This window comes from Phoenix dactylifera, chromosome 17, assembly GCF_009389715.1.
Source record: "Phoenix dactylifera cultivar Barhee BC4 chromosome 17, palm_55x_up_171113_PBpolish2nd_filt_p, whole genome shotgun sequence".
NCBI classification, from domain to species: Eukaryota; Viridiplantae; Streptophyta; class Magnoliopsida; order Arecales; family Arecaceae; genus Phoenix; species Phoenix dactylifera.
Window position 1 is genome coordinate 12,995,431 of NC_052408.1, and position 25,488 is coordinate 13,020,918.

Below are 25,488 nucleotides of genomic sequence, written 5' to 3' on the forward strand. Positions count from 1 at the left end.
ATCCCTTCATCTTCTCTCGAAGGCTCGAAGTACCTCTAATAAACGACGAGCTCCCGGAATCCTCCTAGGGTTCGCGTCTCTACCCCGAGTCCCTAATCTCTCTCCGTCTCGAGCTCCAGTCTCTTCTCCCATGGCGGCGGCCGCAACGGCGGCCCCTCGGGGCCGGCAACCGCAGGGCCGGGGGGTCGACGATGAGAACCTGGTCTTCGAGACGAGCGCCGGGGTGGAGGCCATCACGAGCTTCGACCAGATGGGGATCCGCGACGACCTCCTCCGGGGGATCTACGCCTACGGCTTCGAGAAACCCTCCGCCATTCAGCAGCGGGCCGTGATTCCTATTATCCAGGGCCGCGACGTCATCGCCCAGGCACAGTCCGGTACGGGAAAGACCTCCATGATCGCCCTCTCCGTCTGCCAGATGGTCGACACCACCTCGAGAGAGTATGATACTTTATTTCATATTTTCTTCATATTTTTGTGGTTGATTTCATTTTTTTGGTAGATTGATTTTTTTTTTGGCTGCTCTTTGTCTGGAAATTGCTGTCCTGATTCTTCATCCGTTTAATTTGTGTTATTAAGTGCTAGGTTTCTTTATGAACCCTAGGTATTGCTTCGAAGAAGCTCTTCTGATCTCGAGATCATTGCATCTTGAGCAAGATCGCTTACATACTTATTAAAAATCACAAAAAATCTCCTCGCAATGCACCTCCAAAACTGCCCGCATAGAGCTCCTCTTCATATTTTAGATGCATATTAAGCTGGCAAAGAAAGGATGTTATAGCACAAGTGCAACAGTTAAACCTTACCTCAGTTTTCTGGGTAAGCAGGTCGGTTTGAGGTCTGAGAGCTTGAGAGAGCTTAAGCAGCCTCTAAGTTCCTGAAATTCTTCATGTACACGGCAATAAGAATTAGATATGCTGTGAAGATGTGCATGTCTGCCATATTTTTTTCTCGAATAGCAAGAAAACTGAAGGGCGGTCATGTAGTAGGATATTTTATATATTGTTGCAGCAATCCAGTTTGACTTCGTGCTATCCGGTCTCCTATCAGACCAGATTTGGATGATCAGAGTATGGGCTTTGTATGGAAAAAAATTGGGTTTCCTTATAAAAGAGAGTTTTTTCTTAATGGCTGAAGTCACCTTGTCGGTTTAACTTTCCAAAGCTTGACAAAGCAAAATAGGGACTATTGAATTAAGCATGCTGGAAAAATAAGGTTCATATTCTTTTGTATTCGTTCGATTGATCATTGTTAGGATAAGGGAATGTGCTTTTCCAAGCATCCTATATTATTACTATAGAATATACTGATATCATTTTTGGTCTTGAAAATGAAGCATAATGTCATTTAGCAATTAACCAACAATTTCATTAACATGTCAAAGTTAAAAACAATGGGTGATTCATTCAGGAGCAAATTTGAAAATTATAGGAAAGAAATATGCACAATAACCTTAACAGTCGTTCAGAATCTACATATTTTAGGTTATTTTTCCAAATTTTATCATGGGAGAGGAAGCTTTATAAGCCCATGGTGATGAAATGAAGGGTAAATATTATCTAAAAGTTCGAGAGGAGACATGCGAACATTCAATTATTGCCAATGAACTTATTATTGGAATAAACAGCTGGTGGCTGATGCCCCGTGGTTTCTTGGAAATTGTTGGACATAGCAGCTTTTTGTTGCATAGTGCCTTTTGCGGATTATGGCAGCAATTTAGCTGGTCAGAGGTTCTCCCCTTCATTCCCTGCTACCTATTGGCACAGCTTCCCCTTTCCACCATCAAACACCACTTGGTTTCATCTCCTTCCCTCTTTCTGCCATCTTCCTTTCTATTTGCCCCATTTTCTATTGTTGACACAGACTTACAGTAAAGTGTCACCTTCCTTCTGGTTATGAAGTTACGCCCGAGCATACATTGCAATAATCCTTGATATTCTGTCGCATTCTCAGAAACTCATTGCCTCAAAATAGATGATACTTCCTCAGCCTCACTTGTTCTTTACTCATTGATAGACTTAAAGGACAACACTATATCAATTTGACTTACTGTCAAAACCAGATATCAACCCATTCAATTGCTATGAAGCTCTAATTTAATCCTTAGTTAGTGATCATTTGTTGGATGGTTGAGATGAGAACATTGATGTGCTAGGTTTTAAATACTAAAAAAAATCTGCAGAGCAGTAGCTGTGATGTGTTTATGGCACTATAAACAGTTATCATTTGGATGATTTGTGTTTGTCTATTGAGCTATTTTTTTAATTGACAGACTCTTCATATTCGGTTTTCCATGGCTACTGAAATGGAAGTGAAAGTATGCATCTTTTCATCCCTTTTGGATTGTATTTACATCTGTGTGCTCAGGATGATGCAATAAGACATCGAGGACACATAAACCTGTATTCTAGTTAACATCAACACTTTCTGCTTAAAGCATCAATATCTCCCTTAATCACACCCAAACACTTGTAATAATCACTGACTTCCCTTTTTTTTCCTTGCCTATGCTGTATTTGGAACTTTTGACCTGTGTTCGCAGGATATTTAAGATATAAGCAGCTTTGTCCAACTACCTGAACAGGCCTTTATTGGCATTTTTTTGTGTCTGAGCAAAGCCATACATGATGGTAATAACAATCATGATAATGATTTTTATATGCAGGTTTACTTGAGCCATTACTACTGGAACTAGTTTACCAACACCCTCGTTCTTTTTTATGAATATTTTATAGCTGGATTGTCATGACAAGTTCAACCATTGTAGAAAGCCTTAGATAATGATGGGCTAAAATTATCGAGACAAAAAAAATAGTGCACAAATTGCAGATTTAATGGGAAAGGAAGTTAAATTGAGACCTTAGCCAAAAGTGATGGTGGATAGCGGCAACTGTATGATCAATTTTCCATGTTATGCAGTGAGATGATGGAATTACGTAGACATATCTAATGCGAAGGGTTGGTGGATGACGTGGCTAGGTGCTTATGAGATCTTATATGAATCACACATTTCATGTGGGTTCAAAAGGAAAACTTTACAAGGTGGCAAGAAGGCCCACAAAGTTGTATGGGGATGAAAAGGAGTGTCCAGCAAATAGAATGGATGTAGAAGAAACCATAATGCTGAGATGGATGCTAGGTGAAACTAGAAAGGATGGAGTTTGGAGCAATCATTTTGAGAGGTCTGATACAATGATAGAGGATTTATATGATGGTATGAACATGTGATGAAAATCCAAGGAGGCTTTGACAAGGATGTCCTTGGATCTGTTAAGGGTCTAGACAAGGAGGGAAGATTGAAGCTAGCACTGATGGCGGTTATGGGAAAAGATTATTGAAAGGCTTGCCGTAACAACCGAGTCTGCCCTTTATAGAAATTATTTGCATTATGTTAGTATCATGACTAGTTGGTTTAAATGTTTCATCACATCAAATATTTTATCCCAATGAATGATCATGAACATGGATTTGTGGATGTCTGCATGCATGTATAAATATATGAGCAGGATATATGCTAGTTGTGTTTAGTATTTATGGAGCAGAGGATCTTGTACTGTTCAGAGGAAAAAAATCAATATCTCAACTGCCGTATGTCAACTCAAATTTCTTTCTTGTTTTTAATTTATTCTTTGTTTCTTTCACTTCTGGCGCCACATAACACCCCTAGTAATGTTTTTGGATGCTTCTCCATCTTGGCAATAAGCTCCTGGTTTTGGTTGATTATGGCTGGTTAGCTTGAAATTGGTGTTTTCTTCTCTAGAGTTCAGGCATTGATCCTGTCACCAACAAGAGAACTTGCTGCCCAGACTGAGAAAGTTATATTGGCTATTGGTGATTACATAAATGTACAAGCCCATGCATGCATTGGTGGGAAGAGTATAGGTGAGGATATCAGAAAACTAGAGTATGGAGTTCACGTGGTTTCAGGGACACCAGGCAGAGTCTGTGATATGATCAAGCGAAGGACCTTACGCACAAGAGCTATCAAGCTCTTAGTCCTTGTGAGTATATCATTTATTTCTTCTTAGAGAGTTTGTATTTAATATATTGTTGTTGCAAATAATGCTGTGTTATTGTAACAGGATGAGTCTGATGAGATGTTGAGCAGAGGTTTCAAGGACCAGATATATGATGTATACAGATATCTACCTCCAGAACTTCAGGTATGATCAGAATTCAAAGTTTTTATGTCCTTGTTTTGTGCTTTTTTTTCCTATTTGATCTTTCCTAAGTGGTTGGTTCTTGCATGTCGTGGCTTACCGACCAAATTTATTTGATTCTCCATCTTGGTAGCGTATGCGATATCGTGCTTAGCCTCTAGATTTTGAGACAAGGGAACAATGGTGTTCCTTGATCCCTCTTACTTATCTACCTGTTTGCTTCCTATCTTTGGCCCTCCTTACCCATGTGGCATTTATCATGCGTGAGTTTCCAAACAGGTGCATGATCTACGCTTCTGATCAAGCTATCCTCCAACTTTTGAAAGATAAAATATGAACTTGATGTTTTAGTAGATTTTGTGCTTCTTAATGCAATAACAACTGTTTGTAATATGTAAGAAATACTTTTTAGGTTGTTCTGATTTCTGCAACACTTCCTCATGAAATATTGGAGATTACCAGCAAGTTTATGACTGATCCCGTTAGAATACTTGTCAAGCGTGATGAGCTGACGCTGGAGGTAATTATTTGCTGGATTTTTTTTTCTTTTAAACAATTTTCACTGGTTGTTTTGAATATTGAACTCTTTTCCATTTTTTGTACATGTAGGGTATCAAACAATTCTTTGTTGCTGTTGAGAGAGAGGAGTGGAAGTTCGATACATTGTGTGATTTATATGACACCCTCACAATTACCCAAGCTGTTATTTTCTGCAACACAAAAAGAAAGGTGACCTTATTTCAGCAGATATACTTTCTTCTTCTCTTGACAGTTTGCAGCTATGAGTATAATCTATTAATTTGGTTCCAAATTTTGAATAAATTTCAAAATTTTGTCCCAATTTTTAACTTGTAACATTCAGATTTTTGACAATTGCGATTAAACTAGAATGTTCTTTTATACTAGCAAATAACATGATGATTATGCAGAATTTCCATCATCCTTTCACCATCCTTGTTTTTTTCCAGTATAATTCAAGAGATTTCTGAACCAAAATAATCTATTTGGTCTGTGGAGAACGTATATTTATGAACTAACCATTCGTCTACCTACGTATTGAAAAAAAATGATACCTTCCGACTTCCGCTTATTAGCTTCTTTTCCTTCTTTTTTTAATATCATTTAAGCCCCTTCATGTCATTTCTTCTTGGCCATTCTTTTGAAATTACTCCTTTGACTTTTCATTATTTGCCGTCTCAAAAGAGGATAAAGGAGAAGTGCCTCACCCCCGTGAATGGAACTAAATCAACATAGAGGGCTTTGGATGATATAGAAAAAGATTGAGACATAGGAAACTTGGAAGAAGGTTAAGCATGCATCTTATGGTGACCTATATAATTGGTTTGACTTGAGAAAACACAATATTTAAGATGGAGTTCTAAAACTAAAAGTTGATGGGGTAGGTGAATGATGTAGGTTGAAATATATGTCGTTCTTTCGGTCGGTAAGAAGGTTTTTTTTAATAAGTTTGAAGGGGAAGATGTAGACAATTGACAATAGTTAACATGTAAAAGGAAGAGGTACAATTATTTGTGAAACATAAAAGAGTAGCAAAATCAGGTTTTTTTTAGTAGTGCAAATGCTATTCTGCTCCAAGAGTCAAATAATAGCATATTGCATAATCAAGCAAATCTGGAAATATAGGGATTTTACATATATAACACACCCGAAACAGTGGGAGTTTACTGGCTGATGTTGACTGTTGCATTTCAGATATTAACATTCTTATTTTCATAACATAACAAGTTTCTCAACACTTGAAATTCCTTCCATCTTATCAAGCAATTGCAGAGGGTCTTATGTTCCAGGTAAATAAAAGGCAAAAGGAACCATTCATAAGAAGTGCCATATTAATATATAGATTGGAAGAATGCGGTGATACTTAACAGTTTTTAACTCTTCCAATTCATACTGCTGAGATTCTTAATTTTGTGAAAGAACATTTATTGATAAATTAGCGAATAGACCAAGAAAAGAATGGAGGTCTACTCTTCTACCTAAAATGACTAATCTCAGAGGTGGAGGAAATTAAATAAAAGAGAAATCCTTATAAGAAGTGCCACATCTTGACCAGCCAAGTTACTGATAATAAGCCACAGAAGCTAAGACCATAGGCAATGGACTAGGTACAATTAAGAAACAATGATTCATCTTCTTGTTGCAACTAATGAAGCTAAGACCAGCCAAGTTTCTCAGCACTTCTTATTCAAAATATTAATGAGAGATCTGGTTCTTCAGAGTTGTACTCAAATAAACCCCGGACCTTTCAGCAAAGAAAAAAAAAACCAGACCTCCTACTTCAGGCAACTAAGGACTGGCCTTGGGTTTCTTAGTCACTGGCAGATGTTGACATGAATGTATAGCTAGTTTAGACTTAAAATCCACAGGAACACGAGTTTAGATGGAATTCCCAAATCCTTCTGACCTCTATTTTCCTCTTCTTTTCTTCACTATAAGGTTAGAGTCACTTCTTAAAATATTAAAAAAAATCCTTGCTTAGGATGGTAAACCATATTCAGGGTTTTGAGTTAAATTTCTGCATGCAACCTTTTTCATAAGGTCAGGTTTAATATTGTCTAGAAAGCAGACTGGTGCTTAAATTTCTCTTGGGAAACAACGTTTTACCACAAGTAACACTCATAATTATGTCTCTAAATCAACATTTTTTCTTATTTTTTTTCACAGAACTTCAATTCAGATAAAATTATGTTTTTTTTTCTTTATTACATCAGCTGATTGTTGTTTTTGACAGGTTGATTGGTTGACTGAAAAAATGCGCAGCAATAACTTCACAGTATCTGCTATGCATGGGGACATGCCTCAAAAGGAGCGAGATGCCATCATGGCAGAGTTCAGGTCAGGTGCGACCCGTGTGCTGATTACAACAGATGTATGGGCTCGCGGGCTTGATGTTCAGCAGGCAAGTTTTATAAACATACTTTGAGTTGGTGTGTTGTTCTATGACTTGGCTGTGTGACTGATTTAAAAACATCCATATTGGCAAAGTAGCAATCCAGACATGCAATTCATGTTTCGAAAAAATGAATTAGATTATATATAAATTCTCGAGAGAATAGTGGGATTTCTCTCGTATTTTTTCCCTTCTGTTATCACCTTTTTAAAAAGAGCGATCGGATAGGATCTGGGTTCAAATTTAAGAGGAAGACAGGGTCCTAGAAACTTGCCTTCCTAAAAAATAGGTATTAGAATCCATTTATTTATTTTTTCATTTTCTTAGGAGTCTGCATTTTGTTTCCCCATCCTTAAATTAGCAATTGGAGGATTTTAAGTGGGTGGAATTATTTGAGTAGTGATTAGAATTTTAAATAAGGTTTAGTTATATATTATAGGAATGTAGAAAGGCATATTCAATAGAAAAAAATGACAGTCAGAATCAGAGTGTGATATTCTTCAAATTTGATTCTATTGTTTTTAAATATAAATTTTCTAGAGGGTGAGCCTTGGCATAATGATAAGGTTGTTCTATTGTGACATGGAGGTCTCGGGTTTGAAACACGAAAATAGCAGGGTAAGGTTGCATACATCTGAGCCTCCTCGGACCTCTCAATGGCGGGAATCTCGTGCAATGGGCTGCCCCCTTTTTATGTTTTTAGTATAAATTTTCTGTACATCACATAGGACGATCTGGCTCTTAGATTTTTTCTTGTCTTGTTTCATATAGATTCATATTCCTTCGCAGCTACTGCACTTATACCATACTTGACCACAAGTTTCTTATTCTGCAGGTTTCTCTAGTGATAAATTACGACCTTCCAAACAATCGAGAACTTTACATACATCGGATCGGTCGCTCAGGGCGTTTTGGGCGTAAGGTATAACTTCTCTTTCAGTCCCTTTATTAGAGGAGAAGCTCGGTGTTTGGTGTCTTAGGCTTTTTTTCTGAATTTCAACATATGAAGTTCAGTTTTTTTGTGTACGGATTTGACATCACATTTCCTTGCTATTATGTTACGTTCTGCATCATTCTGCTTCTCAACTTTCATGGAGATGCCATTGGCTGCACATGACCTATGTTAGCCTCGTGGCTTATGAAGGAATGGAGGCACTGGTTTTAGTATCTGGTTAACCTCTCATTAGCAGCTCGGTTCTTGGCTGTTTTTGTTGAATAGCTCCAGTCACTAATGCTACATTTGGTTCAGACATGAGTGTTGGAATGGAATGGGAATTCCAGGTTTGGTGCCATTCCTGTTTTTAGTATGGCACTAGATCTAGGAATCTGTTTCCTTTGGTATCACGTAGCACTCTTAAATTGGACGAATGGCCCTTCCATGAGGATATGCATGAAGTATATTTTTGGAAAATAATCCGATTAGTAATATTTGTGCTAATAGTATATTTGATATGAGTTAACTCTTGATAATTATAATATAAAATATAAATATAAATAATTAAATTAAATTAAATTAAAAATTATTATTATATTAAAAATAATAAAAAATATTAAGTAGCATTATAATATTAGATTAACTGTTACTTAAAGATTTATCGTGTGTTATATTAACCTATGTCACATGGATACTTGTGTGTGGCTCCAACAATGAGTGAGATATTTTTCCGGACCATATATACATTAGACACTTGGATACTTGGCCTTCTTATTGTTTTCCAACTTTTTCATGGACATGGATAATTTGCTCTTTCGGTAATAAGTTCAAACACCATGTTTTTTTTTTCACTTTATTGGAGGTGGTCAAGGATGTAGATATTGAAATAACTTTTTAAAAAATTCTTTTTTTATATCTCTCGGTAAATTGGGAAGTTTGAAAAACATATATAGTGAAAGATCTTAACAAATAATATATGTTTTAATATTTTTTATATCATCTAAAAATAATTTAATATAATTATTTTTCTACATATTCCTATATCTTTTTTTTCTGTCTTGCCGAGTCGAGTCAGAGATGCTAGACACTTCTCTGAATCTGATTTTTGTATCCATGTCTGTGCAATATTGATACTAAAAAATGAAAATTGTGCAATGTGTGTTACATAAAAGAATTCAAAATATAGATATCACTGTAAAATAGTATTGAATATAAAAACTATATTAGATAATTATTGAAAAATTAATTAAAATAATATAATAAAATAAGAATATAAATAAAAATTTTGAAAAATAAAAAGCAATAGCATATCTCATTAAAATACCAAAAATATAAAATTAAAATATAAGAAAGTTTGTTAGTTAAAACTTACAAAATATGAGTAAATTAGGAAGAAAAAATATAAAAATATGAAGAAATAAAATTCAAATTTTATTAAATAAAAATGAAACAAAATATTCATAATATAATAATAAAAATAAAATAGTATTAGACAGATGTAAATCGTAATGTTCAAAGAAAATATTTGAATTATAAAATAGAAAAAATATCATTCTCATGTTTATCAGGCTAAATTAAATGTTATAATTGAATTGATATTCCTTTTGCGTACATTCCACCTAGACAGTGGATCGAGAGTATTGATTCCCATTCCTTGCTTTCCATTCCCTTTTCATTATATTTCCAATTCCAGCTCTTTTTGATTCCTGCTCACCAAACATAGGATGAGCCTCTTTCCCTTCGCTCCATGTGTTGCAGTTAAGAGTCTCTTTGCTGGTTTATTTGACCATAATTTAGACTGAACCGTTGATCTTAAAATAATCACTCTATATGGGCAGGGTGTGGCGATAAACTTTGTGCGCAAGGATGACATCAGGATATTAAGAGACATCGAACAGTATTATAGTACTCAGATTGATGAAATGCCAATGAATGTTGCTGATCTTATTTGACAAACCTGATGATAAGATGCAGTTTACAGCTGTGGAAGTTACTGAAGGGATACACTGGGAAGCAGTCTCTTGGTGGATTTCTTTTTTTCTGTGTTCTGGTGACGGTAAGCTCTGCCTTTTTCCTGTAATCAAAGCTTGATGGTTGCTGGTGTCTGGGAGCAGCATGATCACAATTGACTTTGCTTTGGGAAATATGTTGAGATGTCCGTGTTTGGATGGACAGGGCATGTAATTTCAAGCTGATGACTTCATTACTGACAATCTGAGTGTATGTTGATATTCTACTGTTGATGATGTGTTATTGTCAAATGTTCCAGTATTTGATAGATGAGGTGTATGACGGTCATGTGCCTAATTATTAATTTAACTGGTGTATCAGTTTGCATGGTTAGTTGTGCCTGCTGAGTTTAGTCCACTAAATTTACATTTAATCTTTGATCTGATCAACAGCTCAACTGACCGATTACAAGATCGACATTGAAATAGCTTACACTTTTAACGGCCGGTTGGTTCCCAGGCTAACACAGTCTGCAGTATAGTTCCATGCTTCAGGACTTCCCCTTGTGTGTCTATATTTTGTTGTTGTAGGAGGCCGGTACCTCATCTCTGTCGTGGTTCACAGTGAGGGATCAGTACAACAAAGAGGCAAGCTATGAGGTTTCAGACTTCCAGTACATATCCTTGCTGCTTGATGATATTAGCTGCTTATGTTGGAACTTGTAAACCATCAAACCAGCATTTTACCTGCCTCCCTGTTCATGGGAAATTATTCAGAACGTAGATGCCGACGGTATGGGGTGCTGAAGCTGGTAACTGGATTTAAATCTGGCTGGTAGATATCAGGGAGAAGATTCAGGAAGAAGAATTATGGTCTGATGCATTCTGTATTCACTTATGTTCGCGTATCTGAATAAAAGCCACATGACGTTTGATCAGATTCTATGCTTCTGTACAAAACCTTCTAGATAGCAGTCATTTCAATCAACCAGGTCATAGTCTCGTAGGTTGAAATTTGCATGTAGTTCTTTTCATCGGGCCCCATTGCGATATCTGTCAAAAGTCATTACAGGTCCCTTGCTTTTTCTCATGATTAGCCACAAATGTTTCTTATCGTTCTATTCCACGCCGATCCTGCACAGGAGATGGACCAATTGGTTAGGAGGCAGCCCCCCTTATGTTACAATCTCTGAGTGGTGGATCTCTAAAGCTTCTGCATCAAAAAAGTGCCACCCTATCAAAGATCGTCAACTATGTAGCACTAGGTTTCATCTTTAAGCATCAGTGTCGTCAGGGTATTGCTCATCCTATGACTTCTTCAAGAGGCCACTGCTCATGAGATCAAAATTTTAATTAATTATCAAAGAATAGCCGTATGATGGTTGCATTTCATTAATCTTGGAAGAGCAACGCGGGTTATAAAACCATGCGCAAAGGAAACATCGCACGTTCCTTCCAGCTCACTTAAAAATTTAAAAAATCATGGAATTAAAAAAGAATACCCCAACCATGAGAAGCCTTTGAATTCAACGTCAATACGTCATTTGAATAAACTAAAGCTTGATGTTATGTTTCTTGCTGCTTTTCTTGTCTAGTTGCAAATCCTTCTCGAGGTCATGAATTTTCAAATTTAAATACTCGATCTGCCGCCCATTGGTTGCGTTATGCTCTTAGTTTTTTATCCCCTCTTTTCTTTTTTTGGCACAGAACCACTCTTTTCTTAATCTGGAATTTTCTAGAGTATTGTAAATTATTACCCCGTATCATTGCTTTAACGAAGTCTCCTGAAATCATGATTTAGAAGCAGGAAGAAACCATGACTCAAATTTCCTGAATCTCCGGTGACTCTTTTTATAATAATTGTGAGGCTCCACAAATCCATCAAGAAAACAGTAATCTGAAACGGTTGTTCAATCGTCCACCGACAACATAGTTACTTCAATATGAGAGATGAAACTGCCGATGACTCAATTAACACTTTCGCTGCTTCCCCTATACAGTTTACAGAAACATCTACGTGGAGGAACATACCCCAGTCATAACCATATGAAGTCAAAACTCCGTAGAAGAGCATTAGGAGTGCTAGCACGAAAACAGTATCTTTGGCTTCTACGATGGAGTTCCACGCATGAACCATCCGTTAGTTAGAAAGTCTCTATGCAATCTAACTAATCCCACAACACCTAGAGGAAGAAAAGAAAAAAGAAGAAAAGAAAGTGTCATGATCTATTTGTCTCTGTAACATAGTTAACAAATCAAAGATTGAGACCTCAGACATGCTTTTCTTCTTCCTTTTTTATTATGGTACCTAAGCGTATCTTTGTGCACTCGGTCACCACATGACAAGTTTGCAGTAGAGCTCTCCCCTCGCTCCAAGTGTCAAATCCTCGTCTCTCCGCCCTTGGATTCCTTATGCTCTGTCCCATTTCACCACCTTCCCTTGGGCCTCTCACTCTCCAGGCCTGCCATGCAGCATTATATAAGTCCCCACAACCATCAGAGCAGCCCTCCAAATCGACGCGCTCTCCATTCTTCCCATAGTTCCCGTCTCTTTTGGTTTAATAGCCAGGGCAACCATGTTTCCCTCCAAGGCTTCGTGCGATCCTCCCTTCGAAGAGCTCTACAAAGCTTTGTTGAATAACTCCATCGCGCAGTGCTCCCAAGTCCAAGTCCATGAAGTCGTGGGGGAGTGCGAGCTTCCGATGATAGACCTGAGCGGACTCAGGAGCGGCGCCGACGAAGACGAGCGGCGTGCTTGTGCTGCGGCAATCGCAAAGGCCTCCTCGGAGTGGGGCTTCTTTCAGGTGCTGAGCCATGGAATCAGCACCGAGCTCTTAGGGGAGATGAGGAGAGAACAAATGAAGCTGTTTGGGATGCCTTTCGAGAAAAAAACCAGCTCTGGGCTCTTGAATAACTCTTACCGGTGGGGAACTCCAACTGCCATGTCTCTCAGCCAGTTCGCATGGTCAGAGGCCTTCCATGTCCCTCTTGAAAAGATCTCGGAGGAGGATGGTCGCAGCGGGGAGTTCGACTCCCTCAGGTATTCGTATTTCCCTCTGATACCGCATTTAAATCCTACTGCAATGTCCAAAATGCCCATCATTTGACATCTTCCCGTAAAAGGTAGCGGCGATGCTATCATGGCTGACGAAACTTTGTTCTGCCAGGGCGGCGATGGAGAAGCTTGCCGGGGCCATGTCCGAGCTTGCTCGGATGCTTGCGGGAGTTCTAGCCGAGAATCTGGGCTGTCCTGGGGAGTGCTTCATAGAGAACTGCAGCGAGAGGACATGCTTCCTTCGATTGAACCGGTATCCACCATGCCCATTCTCACCAGAGACCTACGGTTTGATGCCCCACACCGACAGCGACTTCCTCACCATCCTTCATCAAGATGAGGTTGGCGGCCTGCAATTGATGAAGGATTCCAAATGGGTTGCTGTCAGGCCGAATCCGGATGCTCTCATAGTCAACATTGGAGATCTCTTTCAGGTATCTGAACTGGGCAACTCTCTACATCTGTTTCCAGCACAAACAGTCAGCAAATGCTTTTATTTTCACTAAGTACAAAAAAAACACGTGTACTCCAAAAACTATTTCGATTTCCAATGGAAAATAAGGACAACCATATGCCGACTTTTTTTCTTAAAAAGTACTGAGGGCTTGGACCGCTTGGTCAATCATTTCGGCTGGGTATCGATCCGCAGCCACTGCCACCTTGTACAGAAGTAAGCCGTGGCCCATGAAATCATATCAAAAGATGGTTATGATCAATGAACTCAATTATTGCGGAAGTAGAAGTAGCCGCCACCCCCAAAAAAAAAAAAAAAACCAAGGGCACAAAGTCTAAAGTGCCCAAGCTTTTCATTTCTTTATGCTTGCTTTGGTGTGGCAGTTTTGATGTGGTTCAACTGAACTAAATGCTCTAATCATTAATATGGATATGGTTTGTGGCAGGCGTGGAGCAATGACATCTACAAGAGCGTGGAGCACAAAGTGATGGCTAATGGGAGGTTGGAGAGGTACTCCATAGCCTATTTCCTCTGCCCATCATATGAGTCTACCATAGGGAGCTACGAAGAGCCGTCGCCTTACAAAAAGTTCACTTTCGGGGAGTTTAGAGAGCAGGTGAAGATGGATGTCAAGAAAACTGGATATAAAGTTGGGCTTTCAAGGTTTCTCATCTAGGCCAATTCTGATCACTCTCTTGCACCTGTACAGATAACTGCTACACTTTTTGCCGTACAAATTTCTTCAAAAAAAAATAAAAATCGTGCGCATTAGAAAGAGAGGAAGGACTGTGAGGATAATGACGAAGAAGAACAACTCCATTCTTTAAGACGAATAATTTGTACGTCTGTGTATCAAATACAGTCCATAAGTTTGATCATTAACCATCTTGCTTTTCAATTTGATTGCAAAGATGAAGCATACTATCCCTGTAATAACTACAGTGTTTCAGCATCTTTTAACTCAGAGAGACTTCAGATTTTTGTATCTAGAGTTCCATGTCAAATTTATGAATATTGGATCGTGTATAACTGTTGGTGAGGCCACCATAAGAGGACAGGAGCCAGACAAGACAAAGTTAATCAAATTGGATGTATTTGGACGATTAGAAAAAAGCTAAGATGCAGGGGGGGCTCCATGGCCGGATGGGTTAATTAACCTTGAAAATGGCAATAAAGATTTGGATGTGGTCCATGTGGGGACTGGAATTCGTTGTGCTAAGAACCTGCTCTAATGAAACTTCACATCAGCTGAGTTGTTTATATAGCAATCAGGTGTGAGTTATTGTGGTTTGTAGGTTAAATCTACCTGTTAAAAAATGCTTGTCCTTTGAACTTCCAATACAGCTCTATGTTGAAGACTTGTTTGTATCGCAATGAAAAGTTCGACACAATGAGTTAATAGAAGCAGATAGATTTAGTTTTTTTTTTGTTAAAAAAAAAATCTGCTAGCTTTTGATCAAGAGCTGTGTTTACAGGTTCTTCCACTTGGAGCATGCTTGCTGGTCATTTATTTTAAGATCACAGAAGCAATTTCAGGCTTAAAATGTTTTTATCTCATTAAAATAGAGTTCCTTTACAGATCATTGTTCTCGCATTAAATCATCCATCTTGTCAAACCACAGCTTAGTTTTTCATGTATGATTTTGGATTAAAATCTATTACTCAACCCGGCTACCTTTTCATTCGAGAATTAGACCTCCCTCCATAAGTGGTGAAGAAAATGTTAAGGACCTTTGCTATGTGTTTGTGAAACCTCCTACAATGATATCAGGTAGCTTTTAAATAAGTAGGTCGATCCAGCTCTATCTCTACTTTCCTTTTAAATAAAAAGTATATGGGGAAGCTAATCATCTAAATCAAGGGAGAGTAATAAGTGATTGGCAGACAAATAAGACACGCATATCATTATAAAGAAGAAAATGAAAATGAGAAGAATCAAAGTAAAAGAAAGAAAAGCTTGCAAACCCAACAAAAGATATGGAGGCAAGAGATTCTATACAACACTGGCCCAATCTTGAATGGCCAACAATCATTTTGGTCCAGGTTATGACATCTTAATTTCTCTGAAATACAGTGAAATAACTTTCGATAAGAATCTGGCGCATCATTCATAAAGTACATATTAATTAGTGTATTTCCTACAAATATACAAAACTTCAATCCTACTTGAACAATTTGGTTATGAAGGTGTCTCCCATAATTTATATAGGGCAAAGAAGCAGTAGCAGAAATAATGGCTGCAAATGTATACTCATCTGGGTTTGGGCCCTCCATATAGAGACATTGTTCATAATGAGTAGACATTTTCGTGGTCTTTTCTCCATCGCCGATATCAGAATGCCCGGCGACAATGACTGAATTCTAAGAGACCAAGTCAGGTGTCTCAATCCTCTCAAAAACAGATGGTGCAGTTTTTATGTCCCCACAGCTGATGTACATGTCGAGCAGGCATTCTGTGACTGGATATCTGGTAAAAATTCAGACTTGATCATCCAGGCCTGGGTAATTCGCCCTCTGTTTTGATCCCATGTTCTCCCATAAACACTCAAAACTGGGGAAGACGCGCTCTGGTTTGGCACTAACCCAGTCCCCAACATGCGGCTGAAGACTTGCAAGCCTCTCTCGAGACTACCATGAGAATTATAGAGTTCCAAGCAATGACATCTCTCTTTTACCCATTTCACTGAAGACCCGGTCAGCAGCTAGTTTGAACACACATATATTGTTTGAAAAGCCACAAGTTGTGACCCGGGAACGGATGGGTCCTGGAGGGAAGATGAGGCTTATACGAGGCAAGAGAGTGTGGAAGCATTGGGTTTGAGGCTCTCAAAGTCCTTTTTTTTGGAGCAAATGGAAAAAAGAACGGCAATGTAGGAGATGATGTTTCTCGTTGGCATTGTGTCGACGACCTTTTGGGTGTCGCCGAGTGAGCCTCACTTGGCGTATAGGGAGAGGTTGTTGCGAAGGAACGGGCGCGAGGTTGATGGTATGAATCGAGGATGAGGGCGTGGAGCTGGCGAGCGTTCCGCAGGGTGTTTGGAGAGGTGCGCAGTTGGTGGAGAGACGGCAGGATTAGGCTGAATTTTCAATAGAAACGAAGTTTTTATGATTTGGGTTATGGATTCTTTGTTCGGATATTTTTATAAAATTGAGCTGAAAATGTGGTAGGATTTATAAATTGGACCAATCCTTTGTCAACCAAACACCATCCAGTTTAAATTCTATAAGAACAAAAATATCTATAAAGATTTTTTTCTTTCTACAACCCAAAGGCTAGGATTTATGCTGGGATTAGACACACACTTAGAAAATGGAAGTTAGATGGGCCAAGAGGTTTGATTCCTACAGAATTTTCAACCCATTTCTGTAGGAAATTCCAAACAGACCCTTAAAAAATCTAGTAGAATTGGGTTGGATTTTCCATAGATCATGGATTAAATAGTGCCCATATCAATCCAATCTCTCTCCAGCCCAAATTTTGTAGGAAGCCCAAAAATATCTCTATAGATCTTTTTTCTTTTATCCTACACTCCAACAGGCCCGTAGGTGGATTTAGGCCAAAACTAGAACGAGGCTTTGGAAGAAAACAAGCCGGGTATATTAACCGGCCCGATTCATATAGAAAACCCAGCCCAATTTTATTGGATTTTCCAAATAGACCTAGTATGTTTAGCTCATAGGTACATCCTAATTTTGGTCTAAATCCTATCTATAGATTTGCTGGACTGCAAGATAAAAAAGTATCTATTGAAGTTTGTTTTTTTCCTCATAGAATTTGGACTGGATAAGGATTGGGTTGATGTGGACCTTACTTAAATATACTATATAATCCATAATTCAATAGAAAATTCAGTCCAATAGATAAGCCTTACAGCTAAGCGGCCTTCCCAACTATAATAAAAAGGATCGGAGGATGAGATCTTGGAAAAAGAGGGAGAGAGTTCTTCTGTAAATTGAAAAGGAAGGAATCCAACACCTTGACCTTGGGTAACTAGAGCAAGCTTCACTAAGGAAGTTTGTAACCGTGCACCAATTTTATTTATTGGAAGGTTATGTTGTGGAAGATTTTAAGCCTGTTATTATAACTTACTTTTGGATCTTGGTGCAGGATGCTTCATATGAAGTCAGCAAGGTTCTGCCGACTTCATTTGGTAGATGCATCCTCATAAAACAGTATTGTAACAGAAGTTCTTGGTCTAATCCTAAGGACTTATTTAGTTCGTGGAAAGCAGTGGAGGAAAAGTATGGTTAGCAAAAAAATGGAGAAATGCTTCTTCTTTAGTTGGAATTTTCAAAGAAGAGAAATGACAAAGTAGCTTTTCTATGAAAATAAGATTTCCAATATTTTATGGAAAACAAAAATCTATGTGGGATGTGGGAAAGTCACTTTTCTATCTACCGAAAATCAAGATCATTTTTTTCCCCCAAAAGCATCCTTAAGCTTTAAAATAAAATAAATAAGATCTTTTCTTTTATTAAGAGCATAACATGTATTTTATACAACTTTTTCAAAAAAGTAGATGCTCTATCAAACATAAGTTGCTCTAAAATGTGTTACTTTTTTATGGTCAACCAAACATGTAAAAATCACTTTTTCAGGTATCATATACCTAGGCCTCTGCTTCCCAAGAAAAATATTTTAGTGAAGAAAAAATCTTTCCATAAACCAAACGAGTCCTAAATTACCTGTTTGCTAAATTATGAACTTCATATAAAATTGGCCATGACACTTGCTGAATTTACTCTATACAGAATATCTATATCTATATCTGTTTTTATATCTACATCTATACACATATGCATGCACACACTCATAAAGAAATAATAATAGGTCATTGATTGAAAATAAATTATTCTAAATCTCTAAGTTATAGCATTCATGCAAAGTTAACCCCCCCCCCCCCCCCAAAAGAAAAAAAAGCTGACTTGTTTTACGTGAAATTTGCTTAAGGAAAATTATCCATAATTTTTCAAAAGAAATTGTTCATTTTCATTGGATCCCAATTTAAAAGAATTATATAAAGGCAAGCTGTAACATGAATGAAAATTAGAAAATTGTACCCATACCCTTATTTGAATGCATAGTTTTGGCTTGCTGGATAAGTACATACCATGCCTCTTTTTTTTTTTTTTTTGATATTTGGTAGGTAGTATATAGTGATATATATACAAAAATGTTCTTACAAGTGGCAATGGAAATAGTAATATAATATTTTGCAAAGTCCCCCCCCCCCCCCCCCCCCCCCCCCCCCTAAAATTATATTTTTTAAAAAATGGATCTGATTCAAAATTTGCAAAGTGAAATTAAATTTTATGTTTGATTTTTCTTTTTTTTTGGGAACAATAGGGCAAGTACGAAGTATAAATAACAATTTTTATCTTGACTATTACAATAGAAACTATCATGCTCTCCCCTTTTAGCCATTTCCATTTTTATAAATTTTAAATATATCTATAATTCCCCACTCCATGTAACATTGTAACTAGGCCTCTTTCAAGGATTATTTGTAAATTATGTACCAAAAAGAAAGAATTATTTTTAAATTTAGAAATAGAAAATTGATAATTAAATTAGAGATAACCAAATTCGGCGTCCGACATGCCGCATTAGGGGAAGCTGGATACAACAAGGTACCTCTGCCTTTCCAGTCTTCCAACTCGAAAATCCTCTTCCAACCCTCAAACCGGGTCACGGCACCCAGCCAGCTTCGACAAAGACAAGGAGCCACCCTTTCCCTTTCCTGGAAAACTAGACCTCCCGACGAGCCCCCGGGGACCGATGTCCGATCGCGTCGCCGACCACGTCGGAAACCTCGTCAGGCGGCTGTCTCGCCTCCTCAACCGCAAGATCGCCGACGTCCTCATGCTCCTCTTCAACCACAAGGTAAAACCCTAACCCCATAACCTAAAAATTCTCAGATTGAACGAGCTTCGATTCTAATGTCGGGTGGATGATGGGAGAATTCGTCGGTGGCTTTTTTTTTTTTTTTTTAGACGGCGGGGTCGCTCGGAGCCGTCGCCGGGTTCGCCATCGCTGTGGTCTTCGCATGGAAGTTCCTGCGGTCGCCGCCGGGAAGACCGAGAAGGAATGCTCAGAAGCGGAGGATTACTCCGTCGGCGAGTCAGCCGGCGGGTGGAGTTGGTTCCAGCTCGGAAGGGGTCGCGCCAGTGCTGGAAATGAAGGAGCCTGATGAGTTCGAGGCGATTGGTGCTCCAGTTCAGGTAAATTTTGTGCCTTTTTGTTCAAAAGATTGAGATTCGTGCTTCTTGGCTTGGCGAATGCTTACCCCTTTTCCTTTTGGCCAACGTTTGCAGCTCAGTCTCGGAGAGATTGTGAAGAAGAAATTGAGTGGCTGCCGAATGGTATACAATTTGAACAAAGTATTCCTGATGTCTGTAATGTTTTAATATGTCTCAATAACAATAATCATAATTTTATCTCATATGAAATTGAGTGGCCGCCGAAAGGTATACAATCTGAACAAAGTATTCCTGATGTTTGTGATGTTTTAATATATCTCAATAACAATTGTCATAATTTTCCTTCATATCTGCTGAATTTTTATGTGATTTGTAGTACAAGCTTCTGAAACTCAGCTGTTAACTGGATTTAGTATGGCGTGCGGTTTATGGCCTTTAATCTTTGTTTCAGATCCGTTTCCTTTGACTTCATCTTGTGGCTTTAAGTCGACAGTAGATGGTGCACCTTTGCTCATCCCCATTGTTCTCATAGAGGAAAACCTGTATACTTAATTTCCAGTTGTTTGGCATTTTTTCTTGATTTTAGAACTTCTTTGCATATGTGTCAACTGTGTTAACTCAATTCATCAACCTTATATAACATTTTGTCTGATTTTAATGCCTTACATTCTGCATCCTTATCAGTTCTGACTGATGCTGCTTCATTTTTTTTGGAATAAATGCTCTTGTAAGGTTCCCTTTAACAACATGCGGGGAAAAAGGAAAACCTTTCAACCTTCTTTTAACCTTGCCATCTTTTATCCCTATAAAATATTAATTTATCTAAGTTATCTCTAGGTATCCTTTCCCTCACCCTAGCTGACCTGTTTTTCTTTTCTTGCACTCTTCCAGCCCATTGTATGAATCATCTTAGACTGCATGTGTAGCCTTACTAACTTCTCACATTCTTCTTCTTATTTGTATTTTTACAGCCCTTTATGCCATTACTTCTTTGCCATTCCTGAACCAGGATTTTTTTCTTTTCTTAATTTTGTATTTCACAGTTCCACTGCTGATTGCTTTAAATGTATGTTACTTTCCTTTACGTACTTTAAGAACATTAGAGATTCATACGGTCTGTATAATATGATTTTGATTCCACAACCTATGCAGTCTAGTTCTGAAGTTTCTGGTCCACATTTTTATGGTTTATCTGTAATGCCAGGATCTTATTCTTGGGCACTTTGTGATTTGTTTTCTTTACTTGATTCAAATTCAGATTCCCATAGCTACTAGCATATAACATGGTCAAAATTTATTCGTACATCACTATAACTTTGATCCTCTTTTTTAGCTGACTGAATGAACAGTCTTCTCTTTTATGAATAAGTATTTTATGTAGATGATCGTTTTCCCTTTTGTGATTGTACAGTATAAGAATAAATAACAACAATAAAGAATAAAACCTGTTATAACTAAGGTTGGTTTTGGATGAAAACTGGTGTTGGGATTTTGGATTTAGATTAGGTGTTTGGCACATCAGAATCCCACATAGGTCTTTTAACATGCATGTATATGAATGCATATGTTGATGTTTGCTTGTTTCGTCAAAATGAAGGAAAATTGGGGATCCAAAACATGCCTTCCACTTGCAATGGACAAATAAATACCTGTCTTTTGTTTCATGCTCATACCTACTCATATACGCACTTGTATGTGTAAATGTGCAACACTAAATTAGTCATTTTGATATTAAATTAGTCACATGAGGTCATTGGGTGTTCCACGTGCAGGCTATGTTTGTTGGTTGGGATCTGTGTGCAGATCCTTGGGTGGACTATTGATTTTTTTCGCCAAACCCATCTGTGCAGAGTGATTGCAATGACAATTGCCGTTGAGTGGAATGAGGCAACCATTGTGCAAAAGCTTAATTAAGCACTTTTGAATGCTTAATTAAATATGCATCCACCCACCAAGCCAGTGGTGGTATTTGAAGGGTAGTGGTGAATGCATATGCCTTGGCTTGGTGGATGCTTGGGGCCAGAATATTGTACCCAGGCTCATGATAATCTGCAAAATGATCTCATAATTGAGTCCATTGAAATTGCATTTTCTCTAATACACCAACATATTTTGCAGCCTTGAACATTGTATATATATGTGTTAATGCCATCCAAAGTGCATTCCTTCTTGCCCTCCTTATTGACCTCCTTCGTTTCCAATTTTTTGATCACTCATCCTTTCTAGGAGAGCATTTCTTAGAAAATTAACTATAACTCATCAAACGTCTCAGGAAGAACCACATTAATTAATCAGACTCTTCTAATTGAATATTATGGCTATCTTAGAGAATTACTGCATTCAGCTCAGTGCTTGTGCTTCTCGTTTTCGTATGGCTAGGAAAGATGCATGATATTATTGCTTTGAGCGTTGTATCTTCATCCTACCCTCTCACGTTTCTTTAATGGATGTATATGTTTGTTTTTGTCAGTTATTTGCAGGGTGTGCTTATGACATTTATACATAGACTATTACCATCTCTTCTGAGAAAGGAGCTTTTACTACCTTCTATATGAAGCATTTTGGGTTTCCTTTTTTCCTTTTTTCTTATGCAGATGACCTGCCAGCTACTTGGTGTGATCCTGGAGGAAAAAAGTCCAGAAGAGCTTCAGGTTTACAGTTGATTGTACCTCAAGCTGCTCAATCTGTTTTTTTTTTTTTTTTCCTTTTTTTTTCAAAAAAAAAAACCCTAGTCCGAGTGAATTGACTTTATGCATATTGTTCTTGCAGAAACATGCTACTGTTAGGCCCTCTGTGGTGGAAATTCTTCTGGAAATCATGAAATATTGTGATCTTTATTTGATGGAAACAGTTCTTGATGATGAAAGTGAGGTATGCATTCATTGAACTTCTAATTTGTAAACTTCAATCTCTCTGATTAATGAATATTTTGGTAGCTTAAAGATAGCTGTAATTTCTATGATGGAATGCTTTCTCATTAAATTTAAGTCCACTTCAATTGCCCTGTAACCTCGTTTGTTGTCTCATCATTATATCATCTACTAAAACTCTGTGGCAGGCATCTTGCTTCTTTTCTTCTGATATAATTCATTTCACTCTGAATATACTATTATTCTACAAACATAAACTGCTGAATATCACTGATGGTGTCCTTTTCCCCGCTGCTTTGCTAATCAAGCTTTGATCATGTTGAAATCATCATCTTATGATCATACCATCTTTGAGATTAACTTATCAAGATATAACTGTTAATTTTTATTTCACTTATTGTTCTGCTAGTCAAGTTTTAATCATGATGAACTTTTGTTTGTTAACAACTTCATAAATCATCAAACGCTGTCTTTGAGAATAACGTTTTTTAGCCAAGTGAACTCCATCAGGATCTCTTGAATATATGACAGCAGGCCTGCGTGAAATACATGCAAGGTCTGGCACAATTTAGGGCAAATTTAATTTTTAGATGGTTCTACATGACATGGACAAACTGTATCAAGGCACTGCAGAAACAATGGTAGAAGTATTTTGCATGGCTTTATTGCTTCATTTGTTATGTTTTTAACCTTGCTCTTTTTTTGAAAAATCTCTTTTCTATTATTTCTTTAGTTATTAACTAATATTAAAAACTGCCACTGTCTTATTCTTTATCCAAAAAAAACTGATGTAATCAGCGATGACTGATGACCTAAGTATTTGACATTTCATTTCCATGGAAGATTTTGTTTGTTATATCTTTGGACTGCAGTTTACTTTACTAGTGCGGTCAAACACATGATTTTAGCATGGTCAAACTTTGATGTGCGTAAAACTGTAAATGGTTCTAATTTAAATTTGTCATTCTTGTGTATAATGAGAAAAAGCCTGGTTGCAGGAAAGGGTTCTTTCAGCCTTGGAGAGTGCTGGGCTTTTCCAATCTGGTGGCTTGATCAAGGACAAGGTACATATGATTCATTTTGGAACTTTTGATCCACATTTCCCTTCCTGGATTTTTGGTCCTCTTTGCTCCTTGTGGTTTTCTGGGGGTGTTAGAAGCTTTTGGGCAGTTGAGGAATTTCTTGGGGAAATTTGCCCGCGTGGGGCTGAGAGCAAGGGGGGGTAACTCTATAGGTGATGAGCATATAAGAATGTTGGCTGAAGGTTGAGATGATCTCTTGGGCATTTTACATTGGAGGTTCATTGGATAAGAACAGAATTGGAGGTAACTTATGCCAGAAAAGAGATGAAAATGGTAAGGAACTAGGGGATAGAGGGAGCAAGATTCAGTTATGAAAAGTGCAATCAAGACTTTGTAAGAATAAGACTTAATGTGTTCTCTCTTCAATAATCTAGATCCATGAAGTTGTTGAAACAAGGTTCATTTGAAATAATTCGATGGTAGAGTTGTTAGCTGGCTGAGATCGACCCCACTGTTTTTAACTATTGCACTCATTTATCTGTTGCCCGGGGTTGTGTCTATCACCCTGCAGACTGCCTAGAATGTGAGCCTTCCCCTTCCCTCCGTTTCTTTCATATTATTCTTTTGCCTCTATCTTCTCATGTTCTCTTCCTTTTCATACATAAATAAAGCTGTGATCTTTGAGGTCAGGATTTGAATCTATTAATTTTCTGGTATTCTCCAGCTGTATTAAAAATCGCTGCTTGATATGGTTTGCTTATTGTGAAAGTTTCCTGTAACCTCTAAGAATCGGATAGTATTGCTTGCTCTGTAGAATCCTTTTTTTTTTTGTCATATGCCGGTTCACTATTCTTGATGCTTTCCTTGATTAAAAATTTTCCAGGTCCTCTTTTGTAGCACTGAGAGTGGGCGAACCTCTTTTGTTCGACAGTTGGAGGCAGATTGGCATATTGATACCAATCTTGATATAATCTCTCAACTATCTGTATGATCCTTTCTTTATTTTATTGTTTTATTAATAGCTTATATTTCCTCGTTTTGCTGCTGATATTTTGAGGACCATATCCTCCCATTCAGCGCTTCATCAGACACCAACTATTTATCTCATCAATGGAACCTGGACAAATAGCAGCAAATGTGTTCACTTCTACAAGTTTGGAGCAGTACTTCTCTTAGCTGGGATGAAAAGCAAAGGGCTATACGGTATCTTTTTTTTTTTTTTTTTTTTTTGTCCTTGGTAGTGGCGAACAGTCACCACATTTACCTGTTGTTTTGGCATCAGTGTTTCAATTTATTTGGGCTCGCAGAGATGTAGAGTGATCAATGATTCCGTTTAACGCATGTAGCTGCAACGCTGCCTATGATGTAATTTTTTTTTCTTATTATGTACATGCTGAACTTTGGAAAAACAGTGATGATGTCGTCTAAACTGATGCTGTATTCTGATCTTCTCAAGAGCCTTCACGGAATCTTTGTAGGAAAACGAGTATCCACTTTTTTTCGTGTTTTTAACCCTGTGGTACAATGGAGTGATTTTGCCTTATTTAAGGGATTTAAGACATATAATTTAGAATAATAATCTTGTTTGTATTTTAATTTTATAGTTCAAATGAATTTTGTTTTACACTATCTGCATTGATTTATAATAAATAAATATAAAAATAATTATCTATTTGGATAATAATAACAATATGTATTATATTTAAATTATTTATATATTTGTATTTCAAGTTTATTCGAGCTTAGTTCAAACGAGCTAAACTTGAACCAAATTTTGAATCAAGCTCGAGCTAGTTCGTGAATGGCTTGTTCATCTGCGAGCCCTAGGTTTAGAATTTGTTCCACCAAATTTTTTCTCTTTTCCGCCCCTCCAATATCTCATTTATCATCTCCTAGCTCTCCTCCATATCCGCCAGTCTTAGAGTCCCAATT

The 25,488-nt window shown here is 37.7% G+C and overlaps 3 protein-coding genes across 3 annotated transcripts; all 3 read left to right on the forward strand.

The window, feature by feature from the left end:
* On the forward strand, positions 1–10,348 carry LOC103717373 (eukaryotic initiation factor 4A-3). Its single transcript, XM_008805731.3, has 8 exons — positions 1–441; positions 3,761–4,001; positions 4,083–4,163; positions 4,573–4,680; positions 4,770–4,889; positions 6,913–7,080; positions 7,907–7,993; positions 9,844–10,348. The coding sequence occupies exons 1-8, from the start codon at positions 131–133 to the stop codon at positions 9,955–9,957; spliced, it is 1,230 nt and encodes a 409-aa protein (XP_008803953.1). The 5' UTR covers positions 1–130; the 3' UTR covers positions 9,958–10,348.
* Positions 10,349–10,484: 136 nt separating this feature from the next.
* LOC103717366 (gibberellin 2-beta-dioxygenase 6) lies at positions 10,485–16,770 on the forward strand. The gene is made up of 3 exons (XM_017845365.3): positions 10,485–12,994; positions 13,122–13,443; positions 13,909–16,770. Exons 1-3 carry the CDS (start codon positions 12,531–12,533, stop codon positions 14,137–14,139), a joined length of 1,017 nt encoding a protein of 338 aa, XP_017700854.2. The 5' UTR covers positions 10,485–12,530; the 3' UTR covers positions 14,140–16,770.
* A 2,345-nt stretch (positions 16,771–19,115) lies between these two features.
* LOC103717360 (peroxisome biogenesis protein 22-like) lies at positions 19,116–25,033 on the forward strand. Its single transcript, XM_008805709.3, has 8 exons — positions 19,116–19,347; positions 19,458–19,685; positions 19,779–19,826; positions 22,259–22,315; positions 22,434–22,535; positions 23,533–23,598; positions 24,440–24,541; positions 24,634–25,033. The coding sequence occupies exons 1-8, from the start codon at positions 19,243–19,245 to the stop codon at positions 24,730–24,732; spliced, it is 807 nt and encodes a 268-aa protein (XP_008803931.1). The 5' UTR covers positions 19,116–19,242; the 3' UTR covers positions 24,733–25,033.
* The last annotated feature ends 455 nt before the right edge of the window (positions 25,034–25,488 follow it).